The 18,406-nt window shown below is 36.0% G+C and overlaps 1 protein-coding gene across 4 annotated transcripts; it reads right to left on the bottom strand.

Annotated features, from left to right (window-relative positions):
* Positions 1–251: 251 nt before the first annotated feature.
* Positions 252–16,626, bottom strand: LOC140838528 (putative callose synthase 8). Of its 4 annotated transcripts, none has more exons than XM_073204898.1 (41): positions 16,278–16,626; positions 15,574–15,674; positions 13,394–13,515; positions 13,231–13,312; positions 12,982–13,086; positions 12,719–12,838; positions 12,507–12,593; positions 12,323–12,414; positions 11,978–12,104; positions 10,564–10,701; positions 10,407–10,483; positions 10,146–10,302; positions 9,798–9,935; positions 9,597–9,714; positions 9,091–9,419; positions 8,629–8,681; positions 8,466–8,526; positions 7,980–8,061; positions 7,846–7,895; positions 7,636–7,722; positions 7,413–7,547; positions 7,235–7,329; positions 7,054–7,138; positions 6,818–6,978; positions 6,546–6,669; positions 6,347–6,441; positions 6,103–6,241; positions 5,766–5,917; positions 5,417–5,523; positions 5,211–5,333; positions 5,041–5,109; positions 4,757–4,925; positions 4,544–4,655; positions 3,576–3,695; positions 3,384–3,496; positions 2,688–2,771; positions 2,398–2,510; positions 2,084–2,313; positions 1,070–1,918; positions 799–984; positions 252–712 (listed from the first exon to the last, which is right to left on the bottom strand). In XM_073204898.1, exons 1-41 carry the CDS (start codon positions 16,624–16,626, stop codon positions 479–481), a joined length of 5,970 nt encoding a protein of 1,989 aa, XP_073060999.1. In that variant the 3' UTR covers positions 252–478. The 4 variants fall into 4 exon arrangements, with proteins under 4 accessions (XP_073060999.1, XP_073061000.1, XP_073061001.1 ...); XM_073204899.1 differs by having other exon boundaries at positions 8,466–8,550; positions 16,278–16,590; XM_073204900.1 differs by lacking the exons at positions 15,574–15,674; positions 16,278–16,626 and having other exon boundaries at positions 8,466–8,550; positions 13,239–13,312; positions 13,394–13,516.
* Between the last annotated feature and the right edge of the window lie 1,780 nt (positions 16,627–18,406).

Genomic DNA, 18,406 nt, shown 5'->3' with positions numbered 1-18,406 from the left:
TCCGTCTCACGAATACGATCCGTGAGACCGTCTCACATAAGTTTTTGTCTTATTTTTCACCTAAAATATTTATAAATTTTTATTCCTTTAAAATAGGAGATAATTAAAATTTAACTGTAATGTTTTTTTATATAAACGGGATTAATATTCTAATTGATCATTAAAACTATATTCATCTTTCTTCTTTTTTTTTTGGCAAACTAGACTTTCATATATCTATTTCAGTTTGGGAATAATTAAGAATATGTAAATTGATCTTTACAGAAATAGGTAGCTTTTGGCCACCATTATCGTTTATTGCACATAGACCTTAAAAGGGGCTGTAAATGTTTGGACACAGATTTCAGTGTCTCAAGCCAAAAAAAATTGTACAATATATATATATGTTGGTAGTCTAACAGCCAACATAGTAATGTTTATCTTTCGGCTGTACAATACAAGAGTAAAATGTATAAATTTGCTATATACAGAGTGGAAATCACCTACGTTTTTTCTTCTTTCCAGCAAGAATTGGCTGAATCTGTAGCCTCCTGCTGAATGCCTCATTGAAAAGGAATCGAGTTTGAAAAGCAGATATGATCGGGAGCCATGCTAAGACGGCCACAGGAAAGAAAAGAAGGACGCCCATGCCATAGTCGTAAGCTCGGGCAAACACACGAGTGAACTCCCACAAGCCAATACACTCCATCTTAGGCCTCAGAGTTTGTGAGACCTGATCAATAAGCCAAGAAATTAAGACTGAAAATGCTACGCAAAGAGCAGAATTTGACATAAACACGAACGTTGTTTCAGACTAACCAGTATCAAGCCCCAACCAGTCGGCAGAAAAGCAAGACAACAAATGATCAAATCTTTGAGAGATAAATCACATATGAACGAGAGAGTTACTATTGTTGCCACAACACCCAAGAAAAGGATGACTTTGAACAGCCGGAATGCCATGTGAAAATTGGCACTGAGATATTGCTTCCCCAAGTTTACGACCTGCTTAATAATAACATAAATATGCAACTCAGACGTTTCTTTGAGTAACAAACATTTCAAGGGAACCACAGAATCTTGAATTTACCTTGAGTAGCAGAAATATCACGACTATAACCACCCACGATAGCACATACACAAGAAAGTTCTTGCTCTTTCCAGATATATCAAGGTGATATACCAAACCATATTGATAAATAAAAAATCTGAACGAGAGAAGTAATTCTATAATCAGCGAAGTGATCCCAGAGTGAAGAAGGTGAGCTTGCTCTTCATTCCACCAGGAGTGCCAGCTTTTATCTTGCTGGATTCCTATTCCACCCTGCTGTTTGATCCATTTGTTCCAGTCTGTCCAGTCATCTACTATTTTTCCCCAGTCAAATCCAGAAGGATTAAACAAAAATGGTGCAAAAAGCCAAGTCATTGACATGAACCAGATTGCGTATGTTATCAAAACGTATGCCTTGCTGCTCTCGTATGACCGTCTAAACAAATCATAAACAATAAGAAGCAGCAAAAGCTCGAACCCTTTAACAAAGTGACTCCGCGAATATAATCTATAGTTTTCAGTAAAGCTGGAGTGGAAAACCACCACTTTGCGTCCGGTGGGTCTATACTTGGCTCCCCCATGAAGTATTGTTCGGCCATAGTAATGAGATTTTGTCCCATAAGAAAAGGTAAAGAAAACAGAAGCTAACTGCAGTTGCATGAGAACAAAATCTTTAATGGCGTTGAGGAATCCTCTCTCAAGTCCTATCTCAATAACCATTGGCAAACCTGTTAAGAGCCCGAGTTGTATAAATGATTGGGAGGCCAAAGCTGTTTCCAACGATTTGATGTTTTTCACTTTAGCCTCTAGCAGGAGGGATCTTTGAAGACCACTTAGTACCAGGTAAAGCTGTCCATAGAGAAACACGTATACTGCAATCATGGATATCTGCAAAATCGGAAAATGTAGTGAGAAAGTAATCAACAAATTTCAAGATAAATTATTCTGCCTAAATTTACATCAAATGTAATTTGAGTGACTATTAGTTAATAAGTATTTATAACGTTCAAGGGAAAGAAGCACAGAAGATTTCGGAATTCAGATAAAACTTACAAGGCTGTTAAAATAAAAGCCAACAGTGGTGAAATAACAAGAAAGCATCCGAAAGAAGTCAAATCTACGTCCAAGGCGGTAAATATCACGACTAAGAGTTTGCTCACTGTTCCCGTTTGCCACTTTGGCTTCATATTTTGAAATTTGGTTCAGTCCAACATCGCGGCCTTTCCCAACTTGAATATACTCATGATATGTAACATATCCTTTTCGCAGTGTAGTATTGAATCCTGTAATGTATAAACTCTAAGTTGCATTCACAAATACCATATAATTATTGTAGAAAAACAACAGGGCAAATCGCAAACAAGTACCTGCATAGACATCCTCACTCAAGTTAATTGTTTTCGATGCCTTGCTAATGCCACCTCTTGTCAGGTGAAATATTCTGTCAAATAAATCAGGATGTCCATAATGGAATCGAACCCTGCATTATTTCATGACCGTGAAAAATACAATCATCGAGTTGTTTAGATCCAAATGCAAATTAAATTCAAGTCATATGCACAAAAAATCTAACACCAAAGAAAGTGAGCATAATAATAAGAATAGTTTATCCTAACTTCGATTTGGTTCCATTAGACAACAAAAACTAGTTCATTACCTGAGAGGATTTGCTAGAATTCTTTGACCAATTGTGACAAAGCTGGTCTCTTGGTAAGACATAAACCATGCCAAAGAAGAAACACTGCAGTACAATATTATATTAGATTTCATGGAGGATTCTCATGATAATACATATAGAAAATGTCATCCCTTTTATTCACCTTCTTCTCAATGTTCTTGCATGTATTCATGACATATTTAGCACCTTTTCCTTGTGAAACAACTAATATATCACTTCATATGATGTCTCAACAAGGCTGGAGAGCTAATAGTTAATAAAATTAATATTGTCATTGAACAATTTTCTTATGGCTTAAGATAAAATACTAGATGGTATTTGGGAAAGCTTCTTTTTTGTACATTAGAATTAGGCCAAACCTGAAATTATCATTCAGATCACCGAAAAAATAGTTTCTTGTTCACTCCTTTCACAACTGTGACAATTATGTCCTAGAAATTAATTTTGAATATGGAACTAAGCAATCTACTATCCTAACAAAAGCATCTCAAAGTTCTTAAGATGTAGCAATTAATGTAATTTCATCAAATGCTGCAATTTTTCTGAGGAAGCCAAAGTCTAGTTTCAATGACTAATAAAAACACATAGTCCGAGAATCATCAGAAGATATCAATCTGTTGCCTAGTTTCTGTACATAATGAGGCAACTTTTATGTCAATAATCTTAAGAGCTGACCTTCCGGTGAATATGTGCTCTCTCATGCCAAGAATAGTAGGCCTCCTTCCCTGAACTCTTTGAAATTCTTGCAGTAAATTTCTCATCTTGAGAGATTCCTCCAGATAATTATCCTGCCAGAACATTGTAAGATATCACACCATGAACCCATGAAAAACTTGGAGGGGGTAGCGTATAAAAAAAATACAATACCTGGTTCATATCAATTGCTTGCAGAGCTTCACCGCGTGTGAAAATTATTGAATGATTTTGATTCTCGGGTTTTCCTTCTCCTATATTTGGTGATCCAGGAAGTTTTATGCGATAAATTTCCTGCACGAAAATCAAGGTAGTGACTCTGACTAGTAAAATTTCAAGGTTATAAGATAAAAGAATTGTGTTCATTGTCTTCATGTAAATCGATTGGAAGCATAAAAAATCAAATTTTTATCTGCATCTTTGTGTTAATTGAAATTCAAGCAAATACCAAAACCATTAGATTTCATAATATTTGTTGCAACCACAAAACGTCTTTCGCACTTTAACAGATGAATGAAGCAATTGAAAGAAACAGCCAACAATGAAAATGCTGAAATGAAACTGTTATTTCGAAATATAATGTATGAAGATATCCTCCCAGAGGACAAAATTTCTCCACAAGGGATAAATAAACCTTATCCCTAGCAATGCTAGTATCAAAACCCTAGGAAAAATAATTGAATGCATATCAACTTCCACCTTCCTCACATTTTATTCTTCTCATTTCATCCCCTTCCACGTGAATTGTGGCTAGCTATTGACCTCCTTGACTTGGGCCATGATCCTTCTCTTGTTAGATCTTTTACACTAACCTTCCTTCCTCAACTTTCTCGGCCCAATATTTAGTGCCATATCAATATTATTTATTATCAGAGATTAAGTTTTTTTCGACAGAAAACAATATTTTATTAACATGAGACTTTATTTACAAAAAGCAGGCCAGAAGTCTATGTATTATATAGTAAGAACCGGGGTCATATTAACATAATAATATAAGACCCGAATCCCTATACAACTTTGAGACCGAAAACATCTTGTCATCCATCATTAAGCTTCATTTCAAAAAGTTGTCTCATTTATGACATGTTTCTCTCATCAATATTATTTTATGAGCAGAGCAATACATCCCATTTAGTTACTACCTGATCAAATCCATTGACAGCTCTGACTAATACAGAAGAATAAACTTTCCGAGTTCCCCCATTCACAATCTCTTCTTTCTCTTCAACATACGCAACACGCAGAGCAGGATACCTATGAACAAAGGTGGATAATATATTTTTTTAAGTGTATCAGCCAAATATATTTGTCATACACTGATAAATTTTGAATAGAACTCTTGTCTTCAGAACTACCTCTTCATTAAATCAAGTATGTCTTGGGCCTGAGGATCTCCAGAGGATTTTTGGGATCCGTATATTTGACATGAAACAACATGAGTAAATTTCATGTCTGTTAAGGCATCAAGTTGTGCTGATAATGTATCGTTTTCCTTATCAATTGCATCGTAACTTTGGATAATATCTGGTGAGCATGTCATACAACATGAAATGTTTCTTGCTCAAATTCACATTTCAAAATAGCCTCAAACTGGATCCTGATGCAATTTTACACTGCTGAATAAATTAATGAAACTTACCATCATCCTCAGTCATGTCCAGAAAAGCTTGTAATTTGAGGGCTTTCCTGTAATACATCATTCCTCTAACTGGTCGAAATATTTAAAAAAAAAAGTCAATATTGTAAACATTTTGGACACTAAAATATTTTTCACACAAAACAGATGTCAGTTATGCTCTCATGACTTACCGGTCCTGCTCAGTGTTTGCCCTCGGAAAGAAGCCCAGTCTCTTAAGTCTTCTTCATTGATTTCGTCATTTACACTGTCTGGTTTTTCACTGCCTATGCGTTCGAGAAAATTTTCCCATTCATCTGAGAGCAAATGGAAAAGAATGTGATGAGACAGTCAAGAGGCTATTATACCCAAAAAAAAAAAATTGCCCTTCAATGATAACCTGGATATATCCTTTGCATATAAAAGTTAATCGAAACCCCTTCCTTGGCTGAATGAAGCTCCTTCTTCGAGAACTTAACTTCTTCCATGAAGTGGGGTGTTAGAACACTGTAATTAAAGTGGATCAACAAGGTGATGACAACACATTTTGTACATTGATAGATAGTCAATGTTATATGGGATGATGGACTTTTTACATCAAATTGGCAGAGAAGCTGTGAAAGTTTGATTTGAAAAAGAGTCTTACAAGTTTGAGATGATTAAATTATATTTCTTTACTTAATCAAAATATAGCAGAAATGATAGGAACCAAGGAAAATACAGAAGAAGGATAAAAAAAGAGAACACACCTGAATGACAACATAGTGCGCACTTTGGGAGCTTTAGGCATATCCATGAAGAGAGAAGTAGCAAAAAATGAAATCCGTCTACGAGCTTCCAAGTTTGAAGGTATATACATAGCTTTGTCTTTGACAGTAAGCAACAAATGAAAACGCTTAATCTGTCATAAAAAATTGGGCAGATACATTTAATATTTCATTTGGTGTGTACTTGTACATTTGGCTCTACAGATCGTTATTTCATTTGGTGTGTACTTGTACACTTGCTCTAGAGATGTAATGTGTAACACAATATCAATATGAAACCAACTCTTGATAACACAAAATAGTGACCAAATAAAGGTACCTTTTCTATCAAAGGATCAGAATCTGGCAATGGGAAATGAATGGAGTGACTCGATGCAAATAATTCTGGCTCAAAGTGGCTAAAGAATTCGGTTTCGTCTCCTTCTAGTTGTTGATAAGCGTGAAGCAGATCCAGCGTTCTAATGCATAAATATTGATTGTAGTACTTAAATCAAATAAAGCAGAGATGGTAAAGATACTGAAAAAATCTCTGAACCTTATGCTTAACATTGACCTACACCAACCTGGAACCATTTACCAACAAATCATCAGTTACAAGCTCAAAGATATCTTGAAGCACCTTCACAACTTTGTAATGATGATCTTCATTACCATCGACCTTAGTAAAAGTATCAAGTTAGTAACACCTAAATATAGAGGTTCATGACCTGAGACAAACTTTTACTTCAACAAATATGTTGGAACTTGCTTATGAAAAATTACCAGAAGCTCGACCAAGTCAATACATTTAGCATATAAATCTTGCACTTTACTTATGTGTAGGTCCTCAAGGAGAGATGACTTTCCAATACTTTCCTCAAATTCATCAATTATACCCGATATTATTCTGAAAAGAGAATAAATTGATATAAAACATCAGTGGAGGAATAAAGATGAGACTAACTATGTGTGATAAGATGAAATTTCTTGCTCTGTTCCTGATAGGTCCAGTTTCTTCTAAATTACTATATCCAACTAATAAAAAAATTGTCTACCTTCTCTCTAGGTCACCCACCACAAGGATATCCAATATGTACTTAAGTGATTCATAACATTCAATCACAACCAAGTACATGTAGTTATCCTTTCTAATCCTTTTCAAGAGAGTGTCGTATTTTCCCACAAAATCTCTGGCAATGCTAAGTGCTGTGGATAACTGCAATCAGAAGGAAGAGACACATTAATATTCTAAGCATCATTTTCATCTTATACAAAAACCCAAACGAAATACCTTATTAGCTAAGAGGAAAACAGGCCAATAGACCCGGCCTGAATATAACTCGGAGGACATGGGTATTATCATCAAATCCATTTCCCTGTTCGGATTGTCGAATATTAAATATTACTAAAACCAAACTCAAGAAATATAGATTACAAAAAATGATAATAAGACATTGAAAGGCACAATCAACCTGTTGCTTATTATATCCTCATCACGAAAGCTACTTATAATTTGGTTCCATACAAGAACAAACTTTATAACTCCACCTTTCTTGTTCTCTAAATCCTGAAATTAGCTTGGTTAAGAAAGCAGCAATAATTTACAGAAATCACAAAGTTTATTTTGTAGTACGATTTCTAGAAAAAGACCTTCAGAAATCCAGGGTGGCAGAGCCAATCTGTGATCCATTCTTTATTATCTTTTGACTGCGGTGGAATAAGGCAGGCATTGAATGCAGAAGACAAAGTGTCAAATTTACTTCGCAACATCCCCTGAGTACGAATCTGGTTGGAAACAAAATTATTGAGAAAAAGATTATCTCTACTTCATGAAAGAGAATATAGGAGTAAATAAAAATGGAAGATGGCTTACTTCACCAAGATGGTGCAGAATTCCATAAACTCCACCAAAGACAGAACAATAGATAGAATACCATATTTGCGCATCCATGAAGTATACCTACATAAAAATGAAGAAAAACTCATTGAACATTGCATTGCGTGTTGTGAATTGACTTTAATCAGGGGAAGTATATTGCATCTTAACATGCTCCAACATTCTGGTATGACTTTAGGCACTCACAAGGATAATGGGAGACCAAATAGCTGCAATCGCGCAGGCATTGCTCTTGACTGAATGATAAACCAATATCAGATGATCTATAAAATGAAATTGCAAATTTTCAAGTTTATTGTCCAGATGATCTCAGTCGCTACCTTTGGGGAAAAGCTCGTGCCAGTCATAGTTTTTAATCCCAATTCTCATGATCTGTCTTGTTGGCGATATTAGTGGTTTGATCTGCATATTCCAAATACACAAATTTACAGGTGCCTTCATGAGTTTTTTTAACATCGTCATTAGAATATAGCCAACATCCCATAACAAGAATTCTGTAAGCAGTAGTTTCAACTTCCCATCAAAAGAGTTGAGTTCATAAAATATATTTTCATTCGTATCAAGGACGTTGTCAATTTGACTGTCAGTGCCATTTTAAAATATCTAACAAAAGAGGCACTTAGTTCTTCCATTCGAATATTTTCTCGCAGAAACTTGTCTTGTAAGTTTGATTTGACAACTCTGCAATTGACACAAAGCATAATAGAAATCTTTGGTTCAAGATAAGCACAAATTAAACTACTATGTTATTCTTGGTATACCCCAGATTGATGTCGATACCGGAGAACAATGTGTAAACTACTCACCTCAAATGTATAGCTGAATGAAAATTTGCTTAGCAATAAAAGCATCCAAAACAATGTGTACCTGAAGCAACACCAAAATTTATACCTGTCAGAAAAGACATCATAGGCAAACCAAATAAACAAAAATTGAAGAAAACGAATAGTGCAGAGATTTTGGAAATACTTCAGGAGGGATACTTGGCTCTCCTGCATTCCTCTTCCAATATATAACCTAGGCTACAAATTCAGAGTATTTGCAAAAAGTGAGGGAAGACACATGTACTAAAGTAAGAATCACATGATACTATTTATATTAGCAAACTGAAAGAAAAAGTGGAAACAATGATCAAAATACTACCAATAAAATTATTAAGAAACAAAAAAATTTGACACAGGAAATCTTTAGACATTTGTGTTTCTCAATGGTGAGTTCTATCCAATACAATACATGGTATAAAAAAAAGAAATTATTAAAATTCTCTTTTTTGTAGGCATGTACATTTAATATATCTAGTTCTCAAAGCAGGATCGGAAGCGGAAGCATTTTTATTTGGGAATGGATCATGTAAAATAGTAATTATTAAACATCGCAACTAAAGTTTCAATTTCCCTGGAAACAAAGAAACAACTTTCCCTAGACTCTCACCCGTGTCCACCAAGACAGCATAGTACACATTTGAGTATTGGATGTCTCGATATATCTTCCAACAGCAGGCACGAGGAAAAGAACCATATTGACTGCATTACTAGTCAAGTAAAATGCAACTGCTATCATGTACGAAGAATAGCACCACTCTCCCAGCCAGCTTCCATTCCGTGTAGAGTAACATGTATATTTTCCTCTAGATTTCGCATAAAATATTGGAAGAATGATGGTCCACATCATTGCCATTACCATCTTCAGCACATCTTTTCTACGATGAGCAGTGTCCATAGTTCTTCTAGCTTTCCATGTGAAAACGATGTCAAAAATAGCTGCAAAATCAGTTATTTTTTTCAAATTGCTTTCGCATAAGTTGAATATAAGCTAATGTTAATACCTGGAATTCTATAGTTTTGACTTGAATTAGATTTTAAGAAAAGAGATGAGAGGTTCAAGTATCACTTCAATTGAATGAGTCTCCCTGAAACATATAAAACATTGATGTGCACCTTGAATGAGCTTAAGAACTGCTGATGTAATGAATATGCTCATAACATCCTCCAGTATTGATGCATCAAATACTTGTATAGGAGATTCCAAATCATGACAAGCCATAATTATCATTGCCTAAACAAATAAAAAAGTAAAAATTTGGTTCTGCATATTTGACCAAGAAAAAAAGCATAAGTAGTGGAGCCACAAAAAAATACCTGGAGGGATAAAATAAGAAAGCTCCACATTCTATCAAAGCTTCTGAAAATCTGCCAAAAAGAACGTATTTCTGCAAAATTTGTCTTCCCTAGCCATATTGGCCGCCGGGTGTCATTTGCAGTGGTTGGAGAATTCCCCTAGCATAACATGTTTGTAGAAAAAAATTAATGAAAATTTTACGTCTTTGGCTACATATTGTTTGGCCCTGGTCGAATGATAAGCTACTCAGATGCACAACGAGAAGCGGGAAGATGAGTGAAATTATGAGAACAACTTCCCAAACCTGAATTCGCTAATATTACATGTGATGTAATGATATGGAAATGTGATTTGAGAAGACAGCTTACTCCCATTTCATCATCTTCATTGTTTTCTCTTCTGGCTTCCTCACGGATCTCATTTGGTGCTCGGGATTTCTTGGTCTTATCATTTTTTAAAGGGTCTGCACAAAAGAAATCATGGTCCAGGCGCATGGGCCAACCTATCCCAAAGCAATCTGGAGACCTGGATTTAACAAGAAAGCATGGTAAAGCAACTTCTACTTAAGATAAAGTGACAACCCCAGCCAAAGTGTTTTCCTAAGGCTGCATCGGAAGTCCATCTCTTACCAGAAAAACTCATTTAGGTCATCATAGTTCCTCCATGTTGAATGATCAGTTGTTCCATTTCTGTTTTTCATAGCTTCCTGCAATAAAGATGACATAAAAATTATAAACACGGGCCAAAAATTTCACCAACTGAAATGATATCTAAGCTTCATGGTACCTTAAGTATAACCTCATATATGGGAGAAATTATACAGTTAAGAAAATTCTCCGATCCTCCTCCATATGCTGGCGTGACTCTTTCTCCAGTTATCATACTCAGTGCGCCACTCAGCATTCCATGCAATTCACTTGCCATCTGAAAGAAACTAGTATTGACAATACTTGCACATCTGTTCATACTCGACATATATACTAATTCTTAGTAATTAAAATAGAAACATAGCTCATTGTCATGAACTATTTCTATGATTCTATAATAATTTTCCGAAAAAAGTGAGGGACATAGGAATCTACGAGGATGATGTAACACTTTGAAGCAAGAGAACTATTGAATACAAATACATACATGTGTCATCACAGTGTGTTGATTGTTTTTTTAAACCTTGATCCACTTAGTTCATCAAACCCTGCTACTTTTTTTCAGGCATAGACCACAACAAATACTTCTATTTTCACATTTAATAAAGTTTCATGACTACAAATCAAGACAGAGATATCTTATAAAATTTGGCCCATACAAAATAAATGCAAGAGCAGGGAGGGTGATCTCTGTTTGGATCCAAGAGTAGCGCACTCGAACAGGGACGATTGAGGAAAGGAACAAGGCTAATTCTGCTCGAAAGGCTATTTCCATATCCCTTCATTAGTTATCACTAGATCATCTGTCAGGTGAAAGGTACAGAGCTGAAGGATTCCTACAATATAAAAAAATGCACTCCACCAGGGAGAAGCGAGTACAAAATATTCCGAGTATCGACCGCATACAAAATCTACAGAGGTTGTAATGCAAAAATTAAGTACAACAAATGACAAAATTTATAGACCTTCAACTACTTAAAGAAGCTAAAAAATAAGTTATGTGTCTTTCGAGACTGCACTATATAAAAAGTTCTTCTGACCACATTAGTATAGCTTAGGTGACGTCAGATCAAGAATAAAATTGCAAGTAATTTAGTGTAGCATGCAACAATTGGTAAATCCCGGCGATTATCAACTTCTTTTCTTTGCTATTTTTTTCTGATGACCCAAACAAAATTATTTCGTCTAATCCTTCTCCAAGCAACTAGTCCAATAGGAAGAGATGGCAAAAAAGTGCCACTTCAGTAGCATAAAAAGGTCAGTATCATTCCAGTATCCCTGGCTTCATCTGAGGAGGTTGGCCAGATTTATCAAGAAACAAGGCTCTAAGCATCCCCGGAAACCAGTTAGAGTACTGAATGCGTGTACATGTTCGAGCGTATATGTCTGTGGATTTCACGACCTTGGACAACCATTTCATGGTTCAAACTCAATTTAATGATCGTGCTTCGAGTGAAATCATACCTCAAACATTTATGGCCAAAGCTGAAATCTGTACAACGAGCTTTAAAAACTGTGAAGCATCAGGTGATGGCAAAAAGAAATCAACTTACATGGTGGAATATGTAGCACAAGCATTCTGGCATAAATCTTAAGTTTGCCGCTTCTCCCCATATTAACAGGTAAAGTGCAATATATAAAAGTTTGTGTTGTTGAGAGTCCTGTTTTAAATATGGCAACCTGGATAAGAGAATGAAATATGTGGTCATGTAACTAAAGGTAAAATTTGAAACACAATTTTTTGTACGCTCTAGAGAAAGTTAGCAGAACAAAATCAAGAATGAGAACAGTGAGGAATCTTCTGTAGTGCCTAGATAACATCTACAAAGCATTGTTCTTAAAAAATTCCACAACTCAAAAACTTCATTTCAGTTCAAACAAAATAGCATATTACTCACCAAATGTTGCTTTTTCTGTTCAGAAACTTGCACCACTCTGTGTAATTTTTAAAAAATTTATTCATCAGTGCATCCAGAGCTCCATCCACTAACTATTATCCAAAATTATTTCTTAAAGATATCAGAAAAAAGGAAACAAAAATATCTTCAGAATCGATTGTTTAGTGAATAGCATTAGGCACACCTTTGATGATTGTTTATGAGAATGCCGAACATGCGTATTGGCAAGCAGGAGGATTAAATGTTCTCTTTGGTTGGCAACATTTCCCTTCTAATAAAAGTTGACAAGCAAACCAGTTTAAGATATGGATAGAACAAATAAGTCAAGCAAGTTTGGAGATATATTAAAAATACTGAGAACTAGAATATTGGAGAAACAAACAAACAGAGGGGCACCTGAAATCCGAAGCAAAACTGAAGCCAATCAAACAAATCAAGGTAAGGTGTTTGCCGTCGGAAATCATCCAGGAAAGGCAAACTTCGAACATTGCGGACAGCAGCCACTGCAGCTTTAATCTGTACACCTCTACAAGTCATCAGAAGTCATTTTATCTACTATAATGATTGTGCGATGCCGTATCATGCTAAACAAACCGAACTATCAATTGAAGTGCCTTTTAAACATAATAACACTGAATTGTTATCGAAGAGCGCAAGACCTCAGGAAGTTGCATTATGGCATGTGGAATGCCTCCTTGGTCAAGAGGAAGAATGTTATATGGCATGTAGAATTCAGATCTTGCATTTTCAGTCTCAGCATGGGCCTGTAGAAGAGTCAAATGCAGTGTTGATGTTTTTTGTGTAATCAAGGATACTAAACCAATCAAATGAGTTTCATAGCCATCATAAATACGAAATTAAGAAACATTGGCCTAAGAGTAAAAGGGAAAATGAGACTCAAAGGAAACCTGTGAACCTGCAGCTGAAGTGACCGTATTTAGTACTTCAAATAAAATCGACGCAATGGCACGTGCTCTAATCAACCTTTCTCTGGTAAGAGAAACGTTAACAATTTCAATAATTATCCTGATAGATTAACAACCAGATATCTAGAAGAACCCGAACCGTCACCTATTCTCCAAAGTATATTCTCCACCATGTTTGATGATGTAATCTTTATACTGTCTATAAACACGTCTTAATTCACGTAAATCACTCTTTTCTCTCCTTTTTCTGATTGTAACTTCTTCATCCTGGGGAAAGTAATTTAGATAGTGAAATAGATAATTAGGACATCTTTATGGCAAACATTTTTTTTCTCAAGTGTGTTCCTGGTTTTGAGTTATAGAGTTGTAAAAATAACCAACCATGGAGTTTCAGAGATCATAAATAATGCGACACTTCCAATTTTAGCAACATAAAATTATACCTCACATCAAGTAACCTATGTTGTTACCTCTTCTCGTCGAATCTGAAAATCTGGTCTTGAATCACGAATACAGCAGCAGCAAAAGTATCAAGTCGAGGCAAGGATTATCCTTTGTCCGCAAGACGAAATTGCCCGTATATAGTGCTATACGTCGAAGGCAATCGTCCCCAAGATACAACGACTTCACGTCGAGAGTTTGCAGCACTTCAAATCTCGAAATCAGCGAACACAAAATATGCAAAAGCTTTCAAGTGTTTTTCGAAAATAGATGCAGCAATATGAGAGGAGAAGATGCAAAATTTCAGCAGCCTTTGAATGTGATTTGAGGGACTATATATAGATGATCAATGGTTGTGTTGAGGAGACATGCTTCTCCAGATCGGTTGCTCTGAAGAGACTCGATTTTAGCGAAGGGATACAATGGTTGGGCCAAAACCAACCAAGAACAGATGCCACTATAGCCAAGGGACGCGCAACTTTCCAGAATCAGTGCTGCGCGCGCAGCCGCGCGCAGCTTTCTGTCTCCACGGGCAGCACGCACAGCAAGGCGCGCGCGGCCGCGCGGCTTCTGGCCGAAAGCCCCGCACGAACAGAAAGGCGCGCGCGCCCATTGTTGGATAAATGAAAATAAAAGAAGAGGAAAGTGAGGAGTTGAAAAGGGAAGTGGGATGTCTCAATATGGTTTGTCCCACATTGAGAAAATCACCAAATGAAGTTTCCCTAATAAGCTCCAAGTTGAGGTAGGGGTTTGGGCCCCAAGGGGTACCAGAAGTTTTTAGAAGGGGGAATACACTCATAGGCTGTGTCTCGATGAAACACACACGCGCGCGCTCGTCTCGTCTCGGGTCGGGTCGGTGCGGTGCGGTGCGGTCTTTGACCAAAGTTAATCTTTTTAGACCAAATTTATTTGGAAATTAGATTTTAGCTCAACAAGAATGCACAATAGTGTGCATCGTGCACGCACTCGGGCAGAACTGGGCGCGCGGTGGCGCCACATCCCGCGCGGATGCGCGCATGTCACTGGAATTCGAGCATCTGGCCAGAACAGGGCGCGCAGCTGCGCGCGCAGCGTGTTTCTGAGAATCATGCGCGCCCCTTGGTTTCAAAGCACCTGTTCGTGGCTTCCTTTGAGTCAAACAATGTGTTCTTTGGCTAGAATGGTGGCTCCTCAATGCACCCAGTCTGGAGAGACATGTTTCCTCAACACATCCAATGATCACCTATAAATGATTCATCCCACCATTGTCCAAGGCTGCTGAAATTTTGCATCTTCTCCTCTCATCTTGCTGCATCTATTTTTCGAAAAACACTTGAAAGCTTTTGCATATAATTGTTTGCTGATTTCGAGATTTGAAGTGCTGCAAACTCTCGACGTGAAGTCGTTGTATCTTGGGGACGATTGCCTTCAACGTATAGCACTTTGATACGGGAAATTTCGTCTTGCGGAGAAAGGATTTTCCTTGCCTCGACTTGATACTTTTTGTTGCTGCTGTGTTCGTGATTCAAGACAAGATTTTCAGATTCAACGAGTAGAGGTAACAACAACCTACAGACACACAATGTGTGCTAAGGATCATTTTCAGTTTTGAAAAGATAACACCATAACCTTATCATCATCAAGAATGATTATACCAAAGCCTCGAGCAATGCCGAAGGGACTCAAAACTTTACGAATATGTGTTTTAGAACAAGTACTTGGCTTCTTGATTAATATTGAACATGTTTTATTGATTACAAACAAACATAGGCCTCTGAATATTGAATTTAGAAAAATATGGTAAACAGAAAGTTATATGGTAAAAATTGTGACGAGAGGTGCATTTTAGGTAAAAGGGCAATGATGAAATTTCTTTTATTCTTGTCCCTTTAGGCCTCAGTTTACCTGTTCAAGCCGCTGAAGAAGAGAAGTTTTGAACTGTCGAACACCTCGACCACTTGAATTTCTGTCTAAGTTATGTGCAACTTCAAAGGCATGAAATCGACCTGAGTGAAAAACTTGATCAATTTGCGTTTGAACCAACTTGTAAGAGAGATTGAAAACCCAATATTATCATGGCAAAGCATTTTTAAAACGCAAGAAATAGATCAACAAACCCCTTTGCAAATTAAATTTGTGCACTATAAAAAAGAAAACATTTAGCAAATGATGAAATAAGCCAAGGATGAGACAGCAAAAAGTTTTCGGCTCAGTCATATTCCCATTCAAATAATTCAAGAATCAACAGATTGTAACTCAACGAAGTTAAACCAGAGAATTCCCATCAGAATTCAACCAAGACGTAATGCCGCTATCAGAGTACTACATATCATGTAGAAATCTTATTTGAACCTATAGGAACGACTTTCAGAGCCCTGACACACAAACAAATTTCACCTCTAAATTATAATGGAAAAAGGCAAATACGAAAAACAAAAAACAAATTTTAAATTTGAAAACATCTCAATTTAATCAAAGTTGGCACTTCCTTCTACCAAAGCACATTTTATTAACTCGAAAAAACTTCACCATTCAAGAAATTCAACAGTCACTTCACAAACTCATATTTTAGTTGAAACTATCACAAACTATATACAATGAATACTCACATAAATAAGCAACACGGGGCTCTTCAACTTCAATCTGATTGGCCACACGAAGAAATTTCTGAATCTCCGAAACCAAAGTAACAGGCAGCTTCTCACTATCAAAGGGCTCCGGCACATGCTCACGGCCTAGAGTGAGCGATCTTATAAATGGCCGCTTAGTATCAGCAGTATCGTAAACTCTTCTACGGCTAGTGCCAGCAGAATTTTGGTTCGGATCATCTGTGGGTTCTGCAAGAACAATTTCTGCCATTTGTGGGATACCGAGAAAATCTTTGGAGTAGAGAACAGCAGTGCTGAGATTGCATGGGCAAAGGGTATATATATTATGGGATCTTGTGTGTATATGCATTGTGTTTTTTGGGATTTATTGAATATTGTTTAATATTTTGTGTGTTTTGGCTTTTTGGGGTGCTTTTGGTAATGCTAGTCATCTTTTTTGTTTTCAATAATTTGCTTTAGCTTTTGTTGAAATCTGGAAATCGCTGCCTGCTCAAGTTGGTTAAGTCTATTGTAAGACGTGTTAATCATAATTATGTATATAAAAATTCGTGAGATCAGTAAATCTTGTTATATTTACAATAATAAATAATATTTTGACATAAAAGTAATATTTTTTTTATTGAAAACGTCTGAGAAAGTTTTGGCAAAGAAATTCAGGTGTAAAATGGGAAAAAATAAAAAAGACTTAAAGCCAAAAGGAAAAACATCAGGGCCGAGTATTGTCAACCAAGTTAAGGTATTGACCTCTTTGATTTATTATTTATTTATTTATTTTCTGTTTGTGTAGAAATAATGAAGTTATCAATATAAATTTTATTGTTTTGGTATTAAATTATTAGGTTAGAACATATTTAATTTCTTTCTCAAACTTAACGAAATAAAGAAAAACACATATTTATGAGTTTAGTCGTGTTATTTTGCAAACAATTTGACTTAAAATATTTTACAAAAATGATTTTTTCCTGAGCAAGGATTTCACCAAATTTCGGCGTTAAAAACATATATTATTCATAGAGACTACTTTTTCACTGTTTGCTGTAAAGAACCATTTTTATATTGCATGGTTGAGGTTCAATCAGATGTATTCTTACAAAGTAATAATATAACATTAAATCGATCTTAAAAGCAAATCATACAACTCCATAGCCAGACTCTCACATGGACACCAAAAGATTAATAGATGAGAAGCACAATGTTAGTTAATCGTAGCTTTATAATATATTTACATATGACGTCACTCTTTTACGGTTTGTTAAGCTCATATATGCTCACAAGGAGCACATAGTTAATCGTGTTGTTAGGCTCATAAGTACATGTGGCGTCACTCTTTTACGGCTTATTTAACTAATAACCAAATCAAGCAGCGCAACGTCAGTAGATTGACGTACGAGAATTTTCTAAGAAGTTACCTATTTCAGTACTACTCACAAAAAAAAAAAAAAAAACCATGGGTGAAATTCTGTGCAACTCAAAAAAGTATTCATATTTAGGCAGGGACTGGGATCGTAAAGAAGAAATTTAAAACTCCTCACTTTTGTTCTGAGTAATAAATCACCTTTTGGTTAATAAAAGGAAGAACACCGGGACACGTTTAAGGGATTGCTGTAAATTTATTAGTGGGTCAATATCTTTATTCACAAAATTAAAGTTGTCGAAAATTTGCATTATTGGAGGCCTTTTTGCCATTATAGATCATAAAATGTACTGAAATGTGGACCTCGTCAAAAAGATAATGGTTGAGCTCTCTTTTGAGCAAACTTTGTTCCTTCCCCTCTAAGATTATGGAACGAGTTTATATACAATTGTTGGCCTTATATACGAATGAATACAACATATTCAGTCCTGTCGTTGAAGTGACACAAATCTCTTCTACATATATGATTGGATAGTCGTCATGTAATTGATTATTTGACGATACATTCGTTTAGTTATTTCGACTTAAAAGTTTTTCGAGCTATTTATTTAAATATTCAAGCATGAAGTTACGAAGTTTAAGTGTGAAATGACAAAGTGCTTTTTCAGTTAAAGGCAAAAACTTATATGAGACGGTTTCATTGATCGTATTTTGTGAGACAGATATTTTATTTGGGTCATGTATAAAAAAGTATTACTTTTTATGCTAGTAATAT

The sequence above is a fragment of the Primulina eburnea genome, chromosome 8 (assembly GCF_022965805.1).
Source record: "Primulina eburnea isolate SZY01 chromosome 8, ASM2296580v1, whole genome shotgun sequence".
In the NCBI taxonomy this organism is placed as follows: domain Eukaryota; kingdom Viridiplantae; phylum Streptophyta; class Magnoliopsida; order Lamiales; family Gesneriaceae; genus Primulina; species Primulina eburnea.
This window is presented reverse-complemented; position numbering and strand designations above follow the sequence as displayed.